Raw genomic sequence first — 13,779 nt, 5'->3', positions numbered from 1 at the left:
CTCCCGATCAAAGGCGCAGGGCGCACCGACACCTAATGGAGCACCCACAGGGAACATCTCCTAAAGTGAAGCACCCACAGGGACATCTCCTCGAAGAAGAACCTTCTTGTTACCTTAACATCTCTTGCTAAGCTGCAACTCCAAGTGATTTGACCTTCCTGATTTCTCACTCACTGCATCGAGCATATTTTTATACTCCTCCCTGTCATCATTGTCCAGTCATTCCACATTCTGTAGTCTTCTTTTGTGTTTAAAGATCAGCAAGGATTTCAACTGTTAGCCAAGCTGTCGCCAGCCATATTTACTATTCTTTCTGCACATTGGGATTGTTTTTTCCTGCAACCTCAATAAGGATTCTTTAAAATACAGCCAGCTCTCCTGGACTCCTTTTCCCCTCATGTTAGTCTCAGGGGATCCTGCCCATCAGTTCCCTGAGGAAGTCAGTCTGCTTCTCTGAAGTCCAAGGTCCGTCTTCTGCTGCTTTCCTTTCTTCCTAGGGCTTGGCTACATTAGAAATTTCAAAGCGCTGCCACGGCAGCGCTTTGAAGTGTGAGTGTAGTCAGAGCGGCAGCGCTGGGAGAAAGCTCTCCCAGCGCTGCTTGTAAACCACATCCCTTACGGGTGTAGAGTGCAGCGCTGGGAGCCATGCTCCCAGCGCTGCCGCCCTGATTACACTGACACTTTACAGCGCTGTATCTTGCTGTGCTCAGGAGGGTGTTTTTTCACACCCCTGAGTGCGAAAGTTGCAGCGCTGTAAAGTGCCAATGTAGCCAAGCCCCTAATGTCGGGATCCTGAACTCGACCATCTCATGGTCACTGTCTCCCAGGTTCCCATCCACTTTTGCTTCATCTTGTCTGACCTCCTCTGTTACACAGGTTAATAGGAGTTCCCTGAATTCCTGTTTAAACAGGGTGATTCTTTTGGAATAAAACTCCGTTCTTGATATAAAAATTTCCAGTGATGGTGAAACCACCAGAGCCCTGGGTAAGTTTTGTCCAATGGTCAGTTAGCCTCACTGTGAAAACTTTACAACTTATTTAAAATGTAAATATCTCTCGCTTCGACTTCCAGCCATTGGCTGTTGTTGTATTTGTGTCTGCTGTATTGAAGAGCCGTCTATTGTTTTGTTTCTGTTCCCTGTGTAGGGACTTTTAGATTGTTATCAAGTCACCCCTTAATCTTTTCTTTGATAGGCTGGATGGATTGAGCTCCTTTATAGGACCTGTTTTCCGATCCTTTTATGATTCTTGTGACTCTTCTCTGAGGCCTGTCTAATTTTTCAGCATCCTTCTTTAATTGTGAGCACAACTGTCAAATACAGAGGTAATATCACCTCTCTAGACCTCCCCCAGATATGCCTCCAAGGATGGCTGTAGCCACTTTGCTCACAGCAATGCACTGCATCCCAGGATAGAGTTCCCATCCTACCCGTATGGCCTACATTCCTCGTTCTCATGGCAGAACTGCAGATTGAGCAATACCGAAAGCCTTGCCCCCAGCACAGGAAGTGATCCCAATTGCTCTGTGTCAGTGACCTGCCTTTTTCATTATTTACCACAACCCCAATCTGGGTGTCATTGGAATGGGGTTCCCACTCACCACGAGGGCGCCTCTTGTGTCTAGATCAGGAATTGCAGCTTTTCTGGTATCAGCTGCCTCTTTGCTTGCTTATTGCTTGCTTCACTCTCAACTAATCTTGGGCCTCCCTCTCTCAGGTGATGCCAGGTCACCTCTTTGGCCTCTCACAGCCTGGTTATGTCTAGGAGGGCTGGGTTGGGGTGCACACCATGGGACAGTCATTTGTAAATATTATCACTAATTACTTTGTTTTCTTCCAGGTCACTGATAAAAATGTTAAGTGGAGTAGAGCCAACAACTGATCCTTATGAGAGACTCACCTGAACCCCCTCACCCTTGTTTGCAATTACATTTTTAGACCTTTTCGTATGTGCCACATTCATTTTGTATCATTCTAGTTCTGTTAATCGAAATGGCCTGAGCTACCAAGTCAAATGTCTAAGGACCAGATTTTAACTATATTGAACTGTCTGACTCCAGTTGGGAGCACAGTAAATGAACACTAATGGCATTACATTAACATACTCTATTTATCAATCAATCATGTAATCTCATCAAAAAAAAAGGATACCAGGTTAATTTAATATTTATTGAACCCTTTTCCTTTTTCCTGTATTATCATTCTACCCTTTCCATGTAGTAATGAAACAATACTAGACCATTGTTATCATTCCAATTCCTCCTAATTACTTTTAAAAGTTCCTTCTTATGCTCCTTTATTCTGCAGACTAGAGAGTTTTCTTTGTGTCACTTTAGTTCCCTTATCAATTTTCTACAATTCCCAATTTCTAATTTATATCTATTGCTATCAATTTCCCCTTTAATCATTTGTTTCTTTGTAAGTTCATTCTCCCAGCAGATTTGCCACATAGTTGTTTGTAGCTTTGTGAAACTAATCTTTCTAAAGTGTGTGTATGTTTGTGTGATAGATATAGATATATTCTTGGTTTAGAGTTGGTTCCATTTCCGCATACCAAATGCAATCTGAGCAATGCGGAGTGAGCTGCATTGCCATATTGGAGCATTACTTTTGGATTAAATTCTCCTTTGTAACTGAAAGGTGTTCATAAATTGCACTGCAAATAAAATAAATAAAGAATGGAATTCTGCGGTATTACCAAGGGAGGAGTGAACTCTTTCATATGCTTTAACATCTCTCTTTTTCAAAATTTCTGTGTAGTGTGATTTAGGCTATTTGCACATAATAATGCCACAATGGAAGTGTTTAATGAAACTTTGATCAATTACAGCATTTTGTTTCTTTTTCTGTATGCGGTGGGTAAAATCCTTACACTGTAGTAATTTTTACCATGTTGAAGAAATTGGGCAGGTTTAGTCTATAAGAGAGAAGGCTGTAGGGGCACATGATAACAGACCTCAAGTATGTAACAGGCCTTTAAAAAGAGAAGGGTGATGAGTTGTATCACATGTTCACCGAAGGACAGGACAAAAAGGTATGAAGCAGTGGAGATTTCAGTGAGATATGAGCAAAAACTTTCTAATGCCAACAGATATATTGTCACTGGAGAAGATGATGTAGGGAGGTTGTGGAATCACTGGAGGTTTTAAAGAGGAGTTGAGAAAGACCTTTCGTTAATGGTGAAGTTTGCTTAATCCTTATTAAGCATGGAGGGAGTGTGGGGGAGCTGGACTAGATGACCTCCCGAGGTCACTGCCAGCCTTACATTTCTGTGATTCTGTTTCCAGTTCCCCTTTCTCTATGGAGATGAAGTCTGCCACAGAGTTCCCCTGTGTCGGATGTAACACCGTTGGATATTTTCACCTTTTTAAAGAAATTCTGAGGGCACTTTATGGTGAGATGCTTAATGAGTTCAATCTATTTTTCTCAACAAGAAGAAAGTTGAGTTCTGACCAGTCCTACTCAGAAAGGATATGGGAAAAAGGGGTAAACAGTGAGGTGGCAAAATTTGCAGATGATAGAAAATTACTAAAGATAGTTAAAACCCAGGCAGACAGCGAAGAGCTACAAAAGGACCTCTCAAAGCTGGGTTACTGGGCAACAAAATGGCAGATGAAATTTAATGCTGATAAATGCAAAGCAATGCACATTGGAAAACATAATCCCAATTATACATACAAAATTATGGGATCTAAATTAGCTGTTACCACTCAAGGAAGAGATCTTGGTGTCACTGTGGATAGTTCTCTGAAAGCATTCACTCCATGTGCAGTAGCAGTCAAAAAAGCAAACAGAATGTTGGGAGTAATTAAGAAAGGGATAGATAATAGGACAGAAAATACCATCTTTCCTCTATATAGATCCATGGTACGCCCACATCTTGAATACTGTGTGCAGATGTGGTCGCCCCATCTCAAAAAAGATATATTGGAATTGGAAAAGATCCAGAAAAGGGCAACAAAAATGATTTGAGGTATGGAACGGCTTTCATACAAGGAGAGATTAATAAGACTGGGGCTTTTCAGCTTGGAAAAGAGACGGCTAAAGGGAGTTATGATTGAGGTCTATAAAATCATGAGTGGTGTAGAGAAAGTAGATAAGGAAGTGTTGTTTACTAGTTATCATAACACAAGAACTACGGGTCACCAAATGAAATTAATAGGCAGCAGGTTTAAAACAAATAAAAGGCAGTATTTCTTCACACAATGCACAGTCAACTTATGGAACTCCTTGCCAGAGGATGTTGTGAAGGCCAAAACTATAACAGGGTTTAAAAAAAGAGCTAAATAAGTTCACGGAGGACAGGTCCATCAATGACTATTAGCCTGGATGGGCAGGGATGGTGTCCCTAACCTCTGTTTGCCAGAAGCTGGGAATGAGTGACAGAGGAGGGATCACTTGGTGATTCCCGAGTCTGCTGATTCCCTCCAGGCACCTGGCATTGGCCACTGTCGGTAGACAGGATACTGGGCTAGATGGACCTTTGGTCTGACCCAGTATGGCCGTTCTTATGACTTGATCCTTGTACACAAAGGTTAACATGGGAAATAGGACAGGGGTCTTCAGTCTAGCAAATAAAAGAAAAAGAAGCTGCTATAGTGGGAAGCTGAAGCTTGATCAGTTCAGGCTAGAGATGAAGTGTAAATACAGAGCAGTGATGTGAATTAACCACTGAAACATCTTACCCAGGGACCAGGTGGATTTTCCGTCGCTTGAGAAATGTACGTCAGCCCTGGAGATCTCTTTGTAACAATGTGGTCTAGCTGAGTGGACAAACAGGTTTCAGGGGGTCCCCCGAACAGGGCCACTGTTAGACTTGCTGAGGCCCAGGACAGAAAGCTGAATCCCAAGGCCCCGAGCCTGTCACCTGGGGCTGAAGTCAAAGCCTGAGCACACTGAAGGTGTGGGGCCCTGGGCAATAGCCCTGCTTGCTTGCCCCCTAACGTTGGCTCTGGCTTTATATGCAAAAAAAAAAAAAAGGTTGCTGTGGCACAGCTGGGCCAAGGAGTTTTTATAACATGTTTGAGGGGCTCAGAGATAGAGAGGCTGGGAGCCCCTGATTCAACTTAATGAGATGATATGGATTTGCATTTATGGACACAAGTCAGATATTAGGAATGGCAATATACAGAAACCTTGTACGACTGGGATAATCATATTCAGTAAATCATAACCTTTCCAATGATACCTTGCAAGAGCCATCTTGCATAAACTATATTTCAGTTACAAAGTGACAGAGTCCTGTGGCACCCCTACTAGAGGAAGAGAAGAGGGCTTTTCAATCTAGCAAACGTGGTTTGGAAGCATAATGTAGTACAATCGTATTCCATGGGCAAGTCGTGATAGAAAGGTAAGGGACGTGTCATTTGGTTCATAAAAATCTGCAGAACCGTAATTTCCATGGTGTCGCTCTCTACAGCTTGGAAGCGGGAACTGACTGTCCCTCCTGGCTCCCACTTCCAGCTCCCTCCGGTTAGTGGAAATCTTGATAATACAGTGTCATAGGGAAAGGATTGAGTTGGGTATTAGGGTTTAAAATGTTTAAAAATCAACTTTTTTAAATTATACTTTAACGCAGGGAGGCATTACTTACATAGAAAAAACGCTGATCGCTGGTAATCCTAGGGACGTTAGCCTTGACGTGTGGGACTGAAAACCCTGGTTCATCAAAGTCAACTCCATTGTCATTTCCATCTAGGCTGCCACTTCTAGACACGTGGTCACGCTGATCCCTGTCTGCACTGCAGTCGTACGTCTCTGTGCAAGGCAGGCTGCTGGCCAAACATTTGCAGGGCGATGAGCATCTGGTCTTTGCACGTGAGCATTCAGTTAGCTGTAGGGTTGATTCAGGAACATGAGGTATTTCACTGGAGTGATCAGAGCGTCCTCCAAGACCCACCTGTGCCTGATAGGGGAGGGGAGTTTTGGATGTGCTTGATGTAGGAATAGCTGGTTGATTTCCTCTGGCCTATGTGATGCAGGAGGTCAGGCTAAACAACCATAATGGTCCTTTGGGCCTTCGCATGTCTGATTCTATGTCTTCAGGTCTGTAGGTACCCGGATACCCAATTAGTCTTTCCCCTGGGCTTGGGTCCCAGTCAAAACAAGCATCCCCCTTGGGGATGGACTTAACCCCCAGTAACATGGACTTAACCCCCAGTAACATCAGCGGGGCTCAAGCTTTGCGCAGGGGGGCACCTTGGAAATCACTCAGATGGGATTGATGAGATTTGTTGGGCGGAGGACGTCTCCCTCCCACGTTGGAGCCTAGAGGAGTGGAGGTTGGAGAATAATTGTTCCTCCCGCAGTTTCCCTCTCTGAGTCTGTGGTTTGCGGAGCAGGCTGGAGAGTGAGGAGATCCAGCACCAGGCCTATAGTGTCTGCCCCTCCATTGGGACAGAGTGGGTCTCCTGGGTGATGGGGAAGAGCCAACTGACCCTTCATCCCCTAGCTCTAGTCCATTGTGACCCCACGGAACTAGGCTCTTCCCTCTCTGTGCTGGAACAGGTGTTTAATGATCTTATTTCCAGGCCCTGGTTGGGATTTCCTCTGCTTATTTCTTCACCACTTGTACGGAGGAAGCACCCAGAGGCCTCAGTAAGGGATCACAGCCCTGTTGAGCCAGGTGCTGCATCAAGAAATAGGGATAGTCCCCACCCCAAATTCCTCACAGTCATAAGTAACAGCTTCCAGCTCTGACTTGTGTTTTGGAGGGCTATGGGGGAGGGGGATGTAGAGAGGAGTTCATTGGCAGTGACAAAGGCTTAGATGCAAACTAGATACCTGGAGAGGGTAGCAGCTCTGCTGAGCTCCCTAGGGGAGTAAATCAGGGTAATTCCCTAGGCAGAGTGGGATCTTGTACCATGTATAGCCCAGTCCCTGTAGGGTAGGGTTGGGAAGAACGCAGCACCTCTCTGAGTGGGCTGCTCAGACCCTAGGTCTGGAATACTAACAGCCCTGACCCTAATGGACAAGATCAACACTTGTCTTCTTGCCCCCAGCAGGATTTCCAATTTCCAAACCAGATGTGATCTCCTGGCTGGAACGAGAGGAGGAGCCGGGGGTCCCAGATCTCCAGGGCTGTGAGGAAAGGGGGATCCCAGGAGACATCCACACAAGTGAGGAATCAGCAAAACTGGTCCTGCTTTTCTATTCTCATGGCAGGCTTCCTTAACGGGTTTTCTCCAAAGATGTCTGACCGTAGAAACCCCTTCTATCATCCACATAGGGAGGAGATAGAGTGATTCTGCCTCCCCCTTCTTCTCCCTGCTCTGGGGAAGGTTTGGAGGGGATTTATCTCCGACTGATCTATGCATTTATTTATCTCCCCAGCAGTTATTCTGGTTTCTTCTGCCTTGTCTCACCCAGGCCAGGATTGCCCCACCAGGTGTCACATTCTCACGGGAGATGTCAGTCATGGTTTCCCAGTCACCTGGCAGTCACTCGCTTTCTGTCTGACTCTCTCGATGGGATGTGAAGGCAGAATCAATCCCATCCTTTCTTTCCGGTGGGGAAGAGGTTTTGAGGGGGAATCGTTACTAGAGTTTGTACCTTGCTTACCCTTTCCCCCGGCACAGGGACTGACTCCTCTCTGGATTCTCTCTCTGTCCCAGCAGGTGATGGGACTGTGAGTCAGAACAAGGAGGAGAAGCCTCAGCAGGAAGGCCCTGAGCCAGTGGAACCACATGGGACAGTATTGAGAACATCTGAAGGGGACGTCTCCCCGAGCCTTGAGGAGGGAGAAAACCGTGAGAGGCGGCATGGGCCAGAGAGACAGCAGGGAATCCATTTAGCAGAGGCTTGGGGTAAATCCACTCACAGGAGCAAACAGGTTAGGAAAATCAAAGAAACCGTTCAGCTGCGGATCCCCGCTGGAGACAGACCCTACAAGTGCAGTGTCTGTGGGAAAAGCTTCCACTGGAGATCAGTCCTTAATGCTCACCAGAGAATCCACATTGGCGAGAAGCCCTGTAAATACAATGACTGCGGGAAAAGCTTCAGGGACAGCTCAGCCCTCACTAAACACTAGAGAACCCACACAAGGGAGAGACCCTACAAATGCAGTGAGTGTGGGATAAGCTTCAGTCATCACTCAGCCCTCGTTATCCATCAGAGGATGCACACAGGAGAGAGACCCTACATGTGTGATGACTGTGGGAAAAGCTTCCGCTGGCAACCATCCCATATCACTCACCAAAGAATCCACACAGGAGAAAAACCTTACAGTTGCCCTGGCTATGAGAAAAGCTTCAGGCAGTATTCAAACCTTATTAAACATTGCAGAATCTACACAGCAGAGAAGCCCTGTAAATGCCCCGACTGTGGTGAAAGCTTCGCTCAGAGCTCCTGCCTTACTGAACATCAGAGAATGCACATAGCAGAGAAATCCTGTGGATGCCCCAACTGTGGGAAGTGCTTCTGTGACAGCTCAACCCTCATTAACTATCAGAGAATCCACACAGGAAAGAGGCCCTATAAATGTCCCGACTGTGGGAAAAGCTTCACTCAGAGCTCCCGCCTTACTGAACATCAGAGAATGCACACAGGAGAGAGACCTTTTAGTTGTCCCAACTGTGGGAAACACTTCTTTGTCAGCTCAATCCTCATTCACCATCAGAGAATCCACACCGGAGAGCGACCCTATAAGTGTTCCGAGTGTGAGAAAAGCTTTCTTCGGCAATCACAACTGGTTATACACCAGAGAATCCACACAGGAGAGAAGCCCTATAAATGCAATGAGTGCAGGAAAAACTTCAGTGACAGATCAGACCTCACTAAGCACCAGAGAAAACACACTGGAGAGAAGGCCTACAAGTGCCCTGATTGCGGGAAAAGCTACTGTTTCTGATCAGACCTCACTAAACATCAGAGAATCCACACCGGAGAGAAGCCCTTCAATTGCCCCAAATGTGGGAAAAGCTTTGGTCGGAGATCTGACCTTATTATACACCAGAGAATCCACACACGGAAGAGACCTTATATATGCCCTGAGTGTGGAAAAAGCTTCAGTGACAGATCAGACCTCACTAAGCATCAGAAAAAACACATGGAAGAAAAGCCCTACAAATGCCTTGAGTGCGAGAAAAGCTTTGAGCGACACTCAAATCTTATTATGCACCAAAGAATCCACACAGGAGAGAAACTCTACAATTGCCTGGACTGTGGGAAAAGCTTCAGTCGCAGCTCAACCCTCACTACGCACCAGAGGATCCACACAGGCGAGGAGCCCTACAAATGCCCTGGGTGTGGGAGAAGCTTCAGGGACAACTCAGCCTTTATTAGGCATCAGAGAATCCACACGGAAGAGAAACGCTAGAAATGTCTGTCTCCGGATGGACCAAGTGGCTAACACCTGTGCCAGTTCCCAGGAATCTCAGAGGTCAGGCCAGGAGGGAGTGGTGATGTGATGAGGACGTGCCATCGTTACTAAAGCAGAGAATGAAATTGCCTTCCTGGACTAGAGCTGCGCAGAGCAAGAGGCTGAGGTAAGATATCCACCTTGTGACTTGATTTGATTATTATTGATCAAGAAGCTCTGGATGCCTCTGTTCAGTTCCTACATTTAAGTTAATTACCCACAACTGGTTGATTCATTCTCTAATTTAGGGGTGTTTTGGGGTTCCTTGCTGACACTAAGATCCCCAACATCCACAGGTAACAGTTTATCTGGTTTGCAAGGAGACGCCATCCCATCCTAGTAGATGAAGACCTGGCCTCCTTCAGTCACACCTTTGTCACTGCATGGCTGGATTACAACAGGGTGATATGCCTGAGCATGAACTCATCAGCGCTTAGAAAATTTCAGCTCCTGCAGCACACTGCAGCAGATCTTCTACCATGGCGCATCAGGCCATAGAACATCAAAGCAAGTTCAAGATCTCAGTCCTTATCTCTGTGTCCAGGGCCCTGGATAAACAGAACACCATCTACAGCGCCAGGATGAAAACCATGGTCAACATATTTGCTCCTTTAGCACAATGGAATTTTCTACAATATGGGTATAGCTTGTGTGTGCATGAAACAACTTTCTCAGGGGACAGTCCGAGACTGTGGAATGAGCTCCCCCAGGAACTAAGGACCATCGCAAGCCTCCCCACCTTCTGCTCCCAACACAAGCCACATTTTTGTGACCCTGCCTTCTCTAACACAAATACATAGCATGCGTATCTTAAATAAATCACAGCATTTTTTTTAATTTATTAAATATTTTCAATCTTTTTTTCCTATAACAAACAGAAGAAATTCCAGGTGCCAACATTTAGAACGAGTTTAAAAGTACTGCACGTCAGAAAAGTGAAAAGACCGAGATGTTTACATGTTGTTTGGACTCCTGTGTTTCCCAGCAAACTGGTTTTTATGGCACATATATAAATAAATGAGTGAAAATTAAGGAAATCAAAATCAAAGAGGAAAAAAGTTGTGGAGAGGAAGAGGAGAAGGGTTGGGGAGGAAGAGTGTGATTTATTTCCTCCTAGTGCACCGTGGGTTCCCTCTCGGAATTCTGGGGCATGGGGTCAAACTAACAAATGTCCATAATTCCTCGCCCGACATCCCCTAACTCACCTGCTGCTGGTGTTTTTTTTGTTTGTTTGGTTGGTTTTTTTGCTGGTTTTTGTTATTGCAAATCAGCACAATTTTCAAACTGCTCTCAGGCAGCAGGGAGAAAACACTGCTGAGCTGCGTTATCCTGGCATTCATTCAAATGAGGCTGCTCATATGTCATGGCAGCTGGCTGGTGATACAGTCAGAGGAGGAGTGGAGCTCTTTGCCTTTGCCTCATGTCCAGTGTCCTTTCCTGCATGTCCTGTCCTTTGTCCACGAGCGAGCTTGCTGAAAGGAAACTGCCCTCCATGCTTGATGCCCTGGCCCTCCGGTGGGATGCAGTCAAAAGGCCAGCATGCACGTCCTCCTTTGACTCTCACTTCCACGGGTTTGCCAGGTGTTAATGACAGATAAGGATCCGGTTGGTGCAGGTACAGTGGGGAAGCAGCATCGTCTCAGTGCTCGACTCTGTGCCAGCAAGGATCAAACGTGCTTTTTTCTTACATTTGGAATGCCACTGCCATGTGCTCTTCCCAGTCTGAGCTGAGCTTGGAGAGGCCATGTTTTCCGGCTTGCTGCCCCTGCCTGCAATGATGCCTGACAAAATAATTGCTGAGTAGTAGGAAAGTGTCCAACTGTAGCAGAAGAAATAAGGCAGCCCTCCCCAGAAACCTTCGGCAGAGGATTACAGATTACCTCCAGGAAAGTTTCCTCGAGATCTCTGGGAGATTCATGGGACATCGCTGTGTGCATAAACAAACTGTAGGTGTGCCAGGGAATGAGAAGTGGATAACCAGGAGTGGTAGAATGGTTATTTCACTATCACTTGTAACACAAATAAGGAATAGCAAATGAGAAGATGTGTCCCTGCAATAGCAATGCAAACTGCACATTTACCAGAGGTTCTTTCCCCGGCATCAGGCTGGCTCGCCCGGGCTGGAGCGTTGGAGCTGGCTGGACTGCTCTGGTGTTAAAAACAGCTCCCTGCTCACCATGCCGCAGAAAATAACTCTGCAGGCTGCATGCAGCCTGCGGGCTGCGTGTTTTAGACCCCTGGTCTTGACTGAGGGAAGTTTCTGTAGCAGCTCAGCCCTTTGCAGTCACCAGAGAACCCATCTTGAGGAGAGACGCTACAGATGCAGCAAGTGCAGGAAAAGCTTTAATCAAAGCCCCCACCTTATTCAGCATCAGAGAATCCACACAGGAAAGAGACTCTATAACTGCCCCGACTGCGGGAACAGCTTCAGTCGGAAATCAGCCCTTGTTCAGCATCAGCGACCTCACACAAAGAGATGCTGTAAGTAAGCTGGATGTGGGAGAGGCTTCAGTGCAAGCTCAATCCTCACTACCCATCGCGGACTCCACACAAGAATGGCCTGGCTAGGAATGGGCCAAGGGAATAACACCTTTGTTGAAACCCACAAATCTCAGAGGGCCAGGCCAGAGTAGCCATGTAACAGGGACCTGCAAGTATTACTAAAGCTGAGCATGAAATCATTCTCCTGGAGCAGAGCTGTGTAGATGAAGAGGCTGAGATAAGATTCCCACTTTGTGATGAGATTTTTGTGTTACATACCAACACCTTGCACCCCTCAGCAGACATGCAGTCCCCCCACACTTCCCCAGGCACCCTCTATGCCCACCCCCATGCACCACCCCTCACATACACCTGACTCACACACATAGGACTAATATTCCCAATGGGGTGCAGATGATGTTTGCTTAGAGGAGCCACATCATTGACAAATGAAACTGCCTCTTCCATGCCTTGGGACAAGAGGCATCCCCCCATACTCTAGTGCCCCTCTCTCAGACCTGAGCTCATGGCTAGACAAGCAGCTCCAGAAAGAAAAACTAACCCCATCTGAAACCTAACCCGTACTCTGAACCCTTACCGAATCAGTAACAGAGAGAAAACCTTTGCTCTTGTCCCCGATGAGGGGCAACCCCCATTCCCAGCCTCATGGGGTAGCAGCCCTCTCCCTGGACAGGTGTCCCCCTTCCAAGCCCAGCAGAGGGGGGCGGAGGCAGCCCAAGGGGACAGATCCTTGGTGAGTCTCTAGCAGCTTGAGACATCATGGCTATGGGGCCAGGGGCATTGGACCAGGTACAACAGCTGGCATCGATTGGAGCAGAGCAGGGATGGGGCTGGGGTAATGTGAGTGGCTCTCATGAAGGCACCTGGGAAGGATTCAAGGCTGTCAACTTCTGTCTGCGTTTATCTGAACAGCAAAGAGGGCCAGTTACCAGGAGCCACTCAGGGACTGATTCTTCTACCCGTCCGTGGTAGGGACCCCCCTTGGCACGGGGTCACTCAGCACTTCCCCCAGCAGTGCAGCCTCCAGCTGGGACAGTTGCACGGGGACTTCCCAGTGTCAGGGGAAGGCAGCTACATGGAGCACAGTGACCACACCAGTGTGGTGGCACGTGGGGGCCAGCAGTGCGAGGGGAGAGCTCCCCACCCAACTCCCTGCCGCCGCACAGGCCCCTTACGGCTGCTGGTGCAGGGACAGAGAGAGGAGGGCAGGGACAAGGGGGAAGAGGTGCCCCCAGGGTAGGTGCTTGGCATAAGTGCTGGTTCTAGGGTTGAGCTTTGGGGAGAAGGGGTGGGGCGAGGGTGCGGATTTGGGGAAAGGGTCAGTGAGGTGATGGTGTCTCGGGGGAAGGGGTGGTATGGGGCGGGGATGAGGGGAAGGGGCGGTATTGGTGGGAAGGTTGAGCGGGAAGGGGTGGTGTGGGGGCAGGAATGAGGGGGAAGGGTCGGTGGGGGGACGAGGGGAGAGGGTCAGTGTGGGGGCGGGGATGAGGGGAGAGGATTGGTGTAGGAGCATGGATGAGGGGGAAGGGGCGGTGTGGGGGCAGGGATGAGGGGAGAGGGTCAGTGTGGGGGCGGGGATGAGGGGAGAGGATTGGTGTAGGAGCATGGATGAGGGGGAAGGGGCGGTGTGGGAGCAAAGATGAGAGGAGAAAGGGCAGTGTGGGGGCAGGGACGAGGGGAGAGGGTCGGTGTGGGGGCGGGGATGAGGGGAGAGGGTTGGTGTAGGAGCATGGATGAGGGGAGAAAGGGCAGTGTGGGGGCGGGGACGAGGGAAGAGGGTAGGTGTGGGGGTGGGGATGAGGAGGAAGGGGTGGGGATGAGGGGAGAGGGTCAGTGTGGGGGCGGGGATGAGGGGAGAGGATTGGTGTAGGAGCATGGATGAGGGGGAAGGGGCGGTGTGGGAGCAAAGATGAGAGGAGA

The 13,779-nt window shown here is 47.9% G+C and overlaps 2 protein-coding genes across 2 annotated transcripts in view; both read left to right on the top strand.

Annotated features, from left to right (window-relative positions):
• Positions 1-13,779, top strand: part of LOC116815868 (uncharacterized) — a 385,671-nt gene that overhangs the window by 367,049 nt on the left and 4,843 nt on the right. The window contains 1 exon segment of the mRNA XM_075069934.1: positions 7,616-11,838. Within this exon segment, the coding sequence (XP_074926035.1) occupies positions 8,116-9,315 (1,200 nt within the window). The 5' untranslated portion in view covers positions 7,616-8,115 and the 3' untranslated portion in view covers positions 9,316-11,838.
• Positions 11,535-13,779, top strand: part of LOC142047363 (antigen-presenting glycoprotein CD1d-like) — a 14,403-nt gene continuing 12,158 nt past the window's right edge. The window contains exon 1 of the mRNA XM_075069802.1: positions 11,535-11,838. Within this exon, the coding sequence (XP_074925903.1) occupies positions 11,535-11,838 (304 nt within the window). The remainder of the gene's footprint in view (positions 11,839-13,779) is intronic.

The sequence above is a fragment of the Chelonoidis abingdonii genome, chromosome 10 (assembly GCF_003597395.2).
Source record: "Chelonoidis abingdonii isolate Lonesome George chromosome 10, CheloAbing_2.0, whole genome shotgun sequence".
In the NCBI taxonomy this organism is placed as follows: Eukaryota; Metazoa; Chordata; order Testudines; family Testudinidae; genus Chelonoidis; species Chelonoidis abingdonii.
This window is presented reverse-complemented; position numbering and strand designations above follow the sequence as displayed.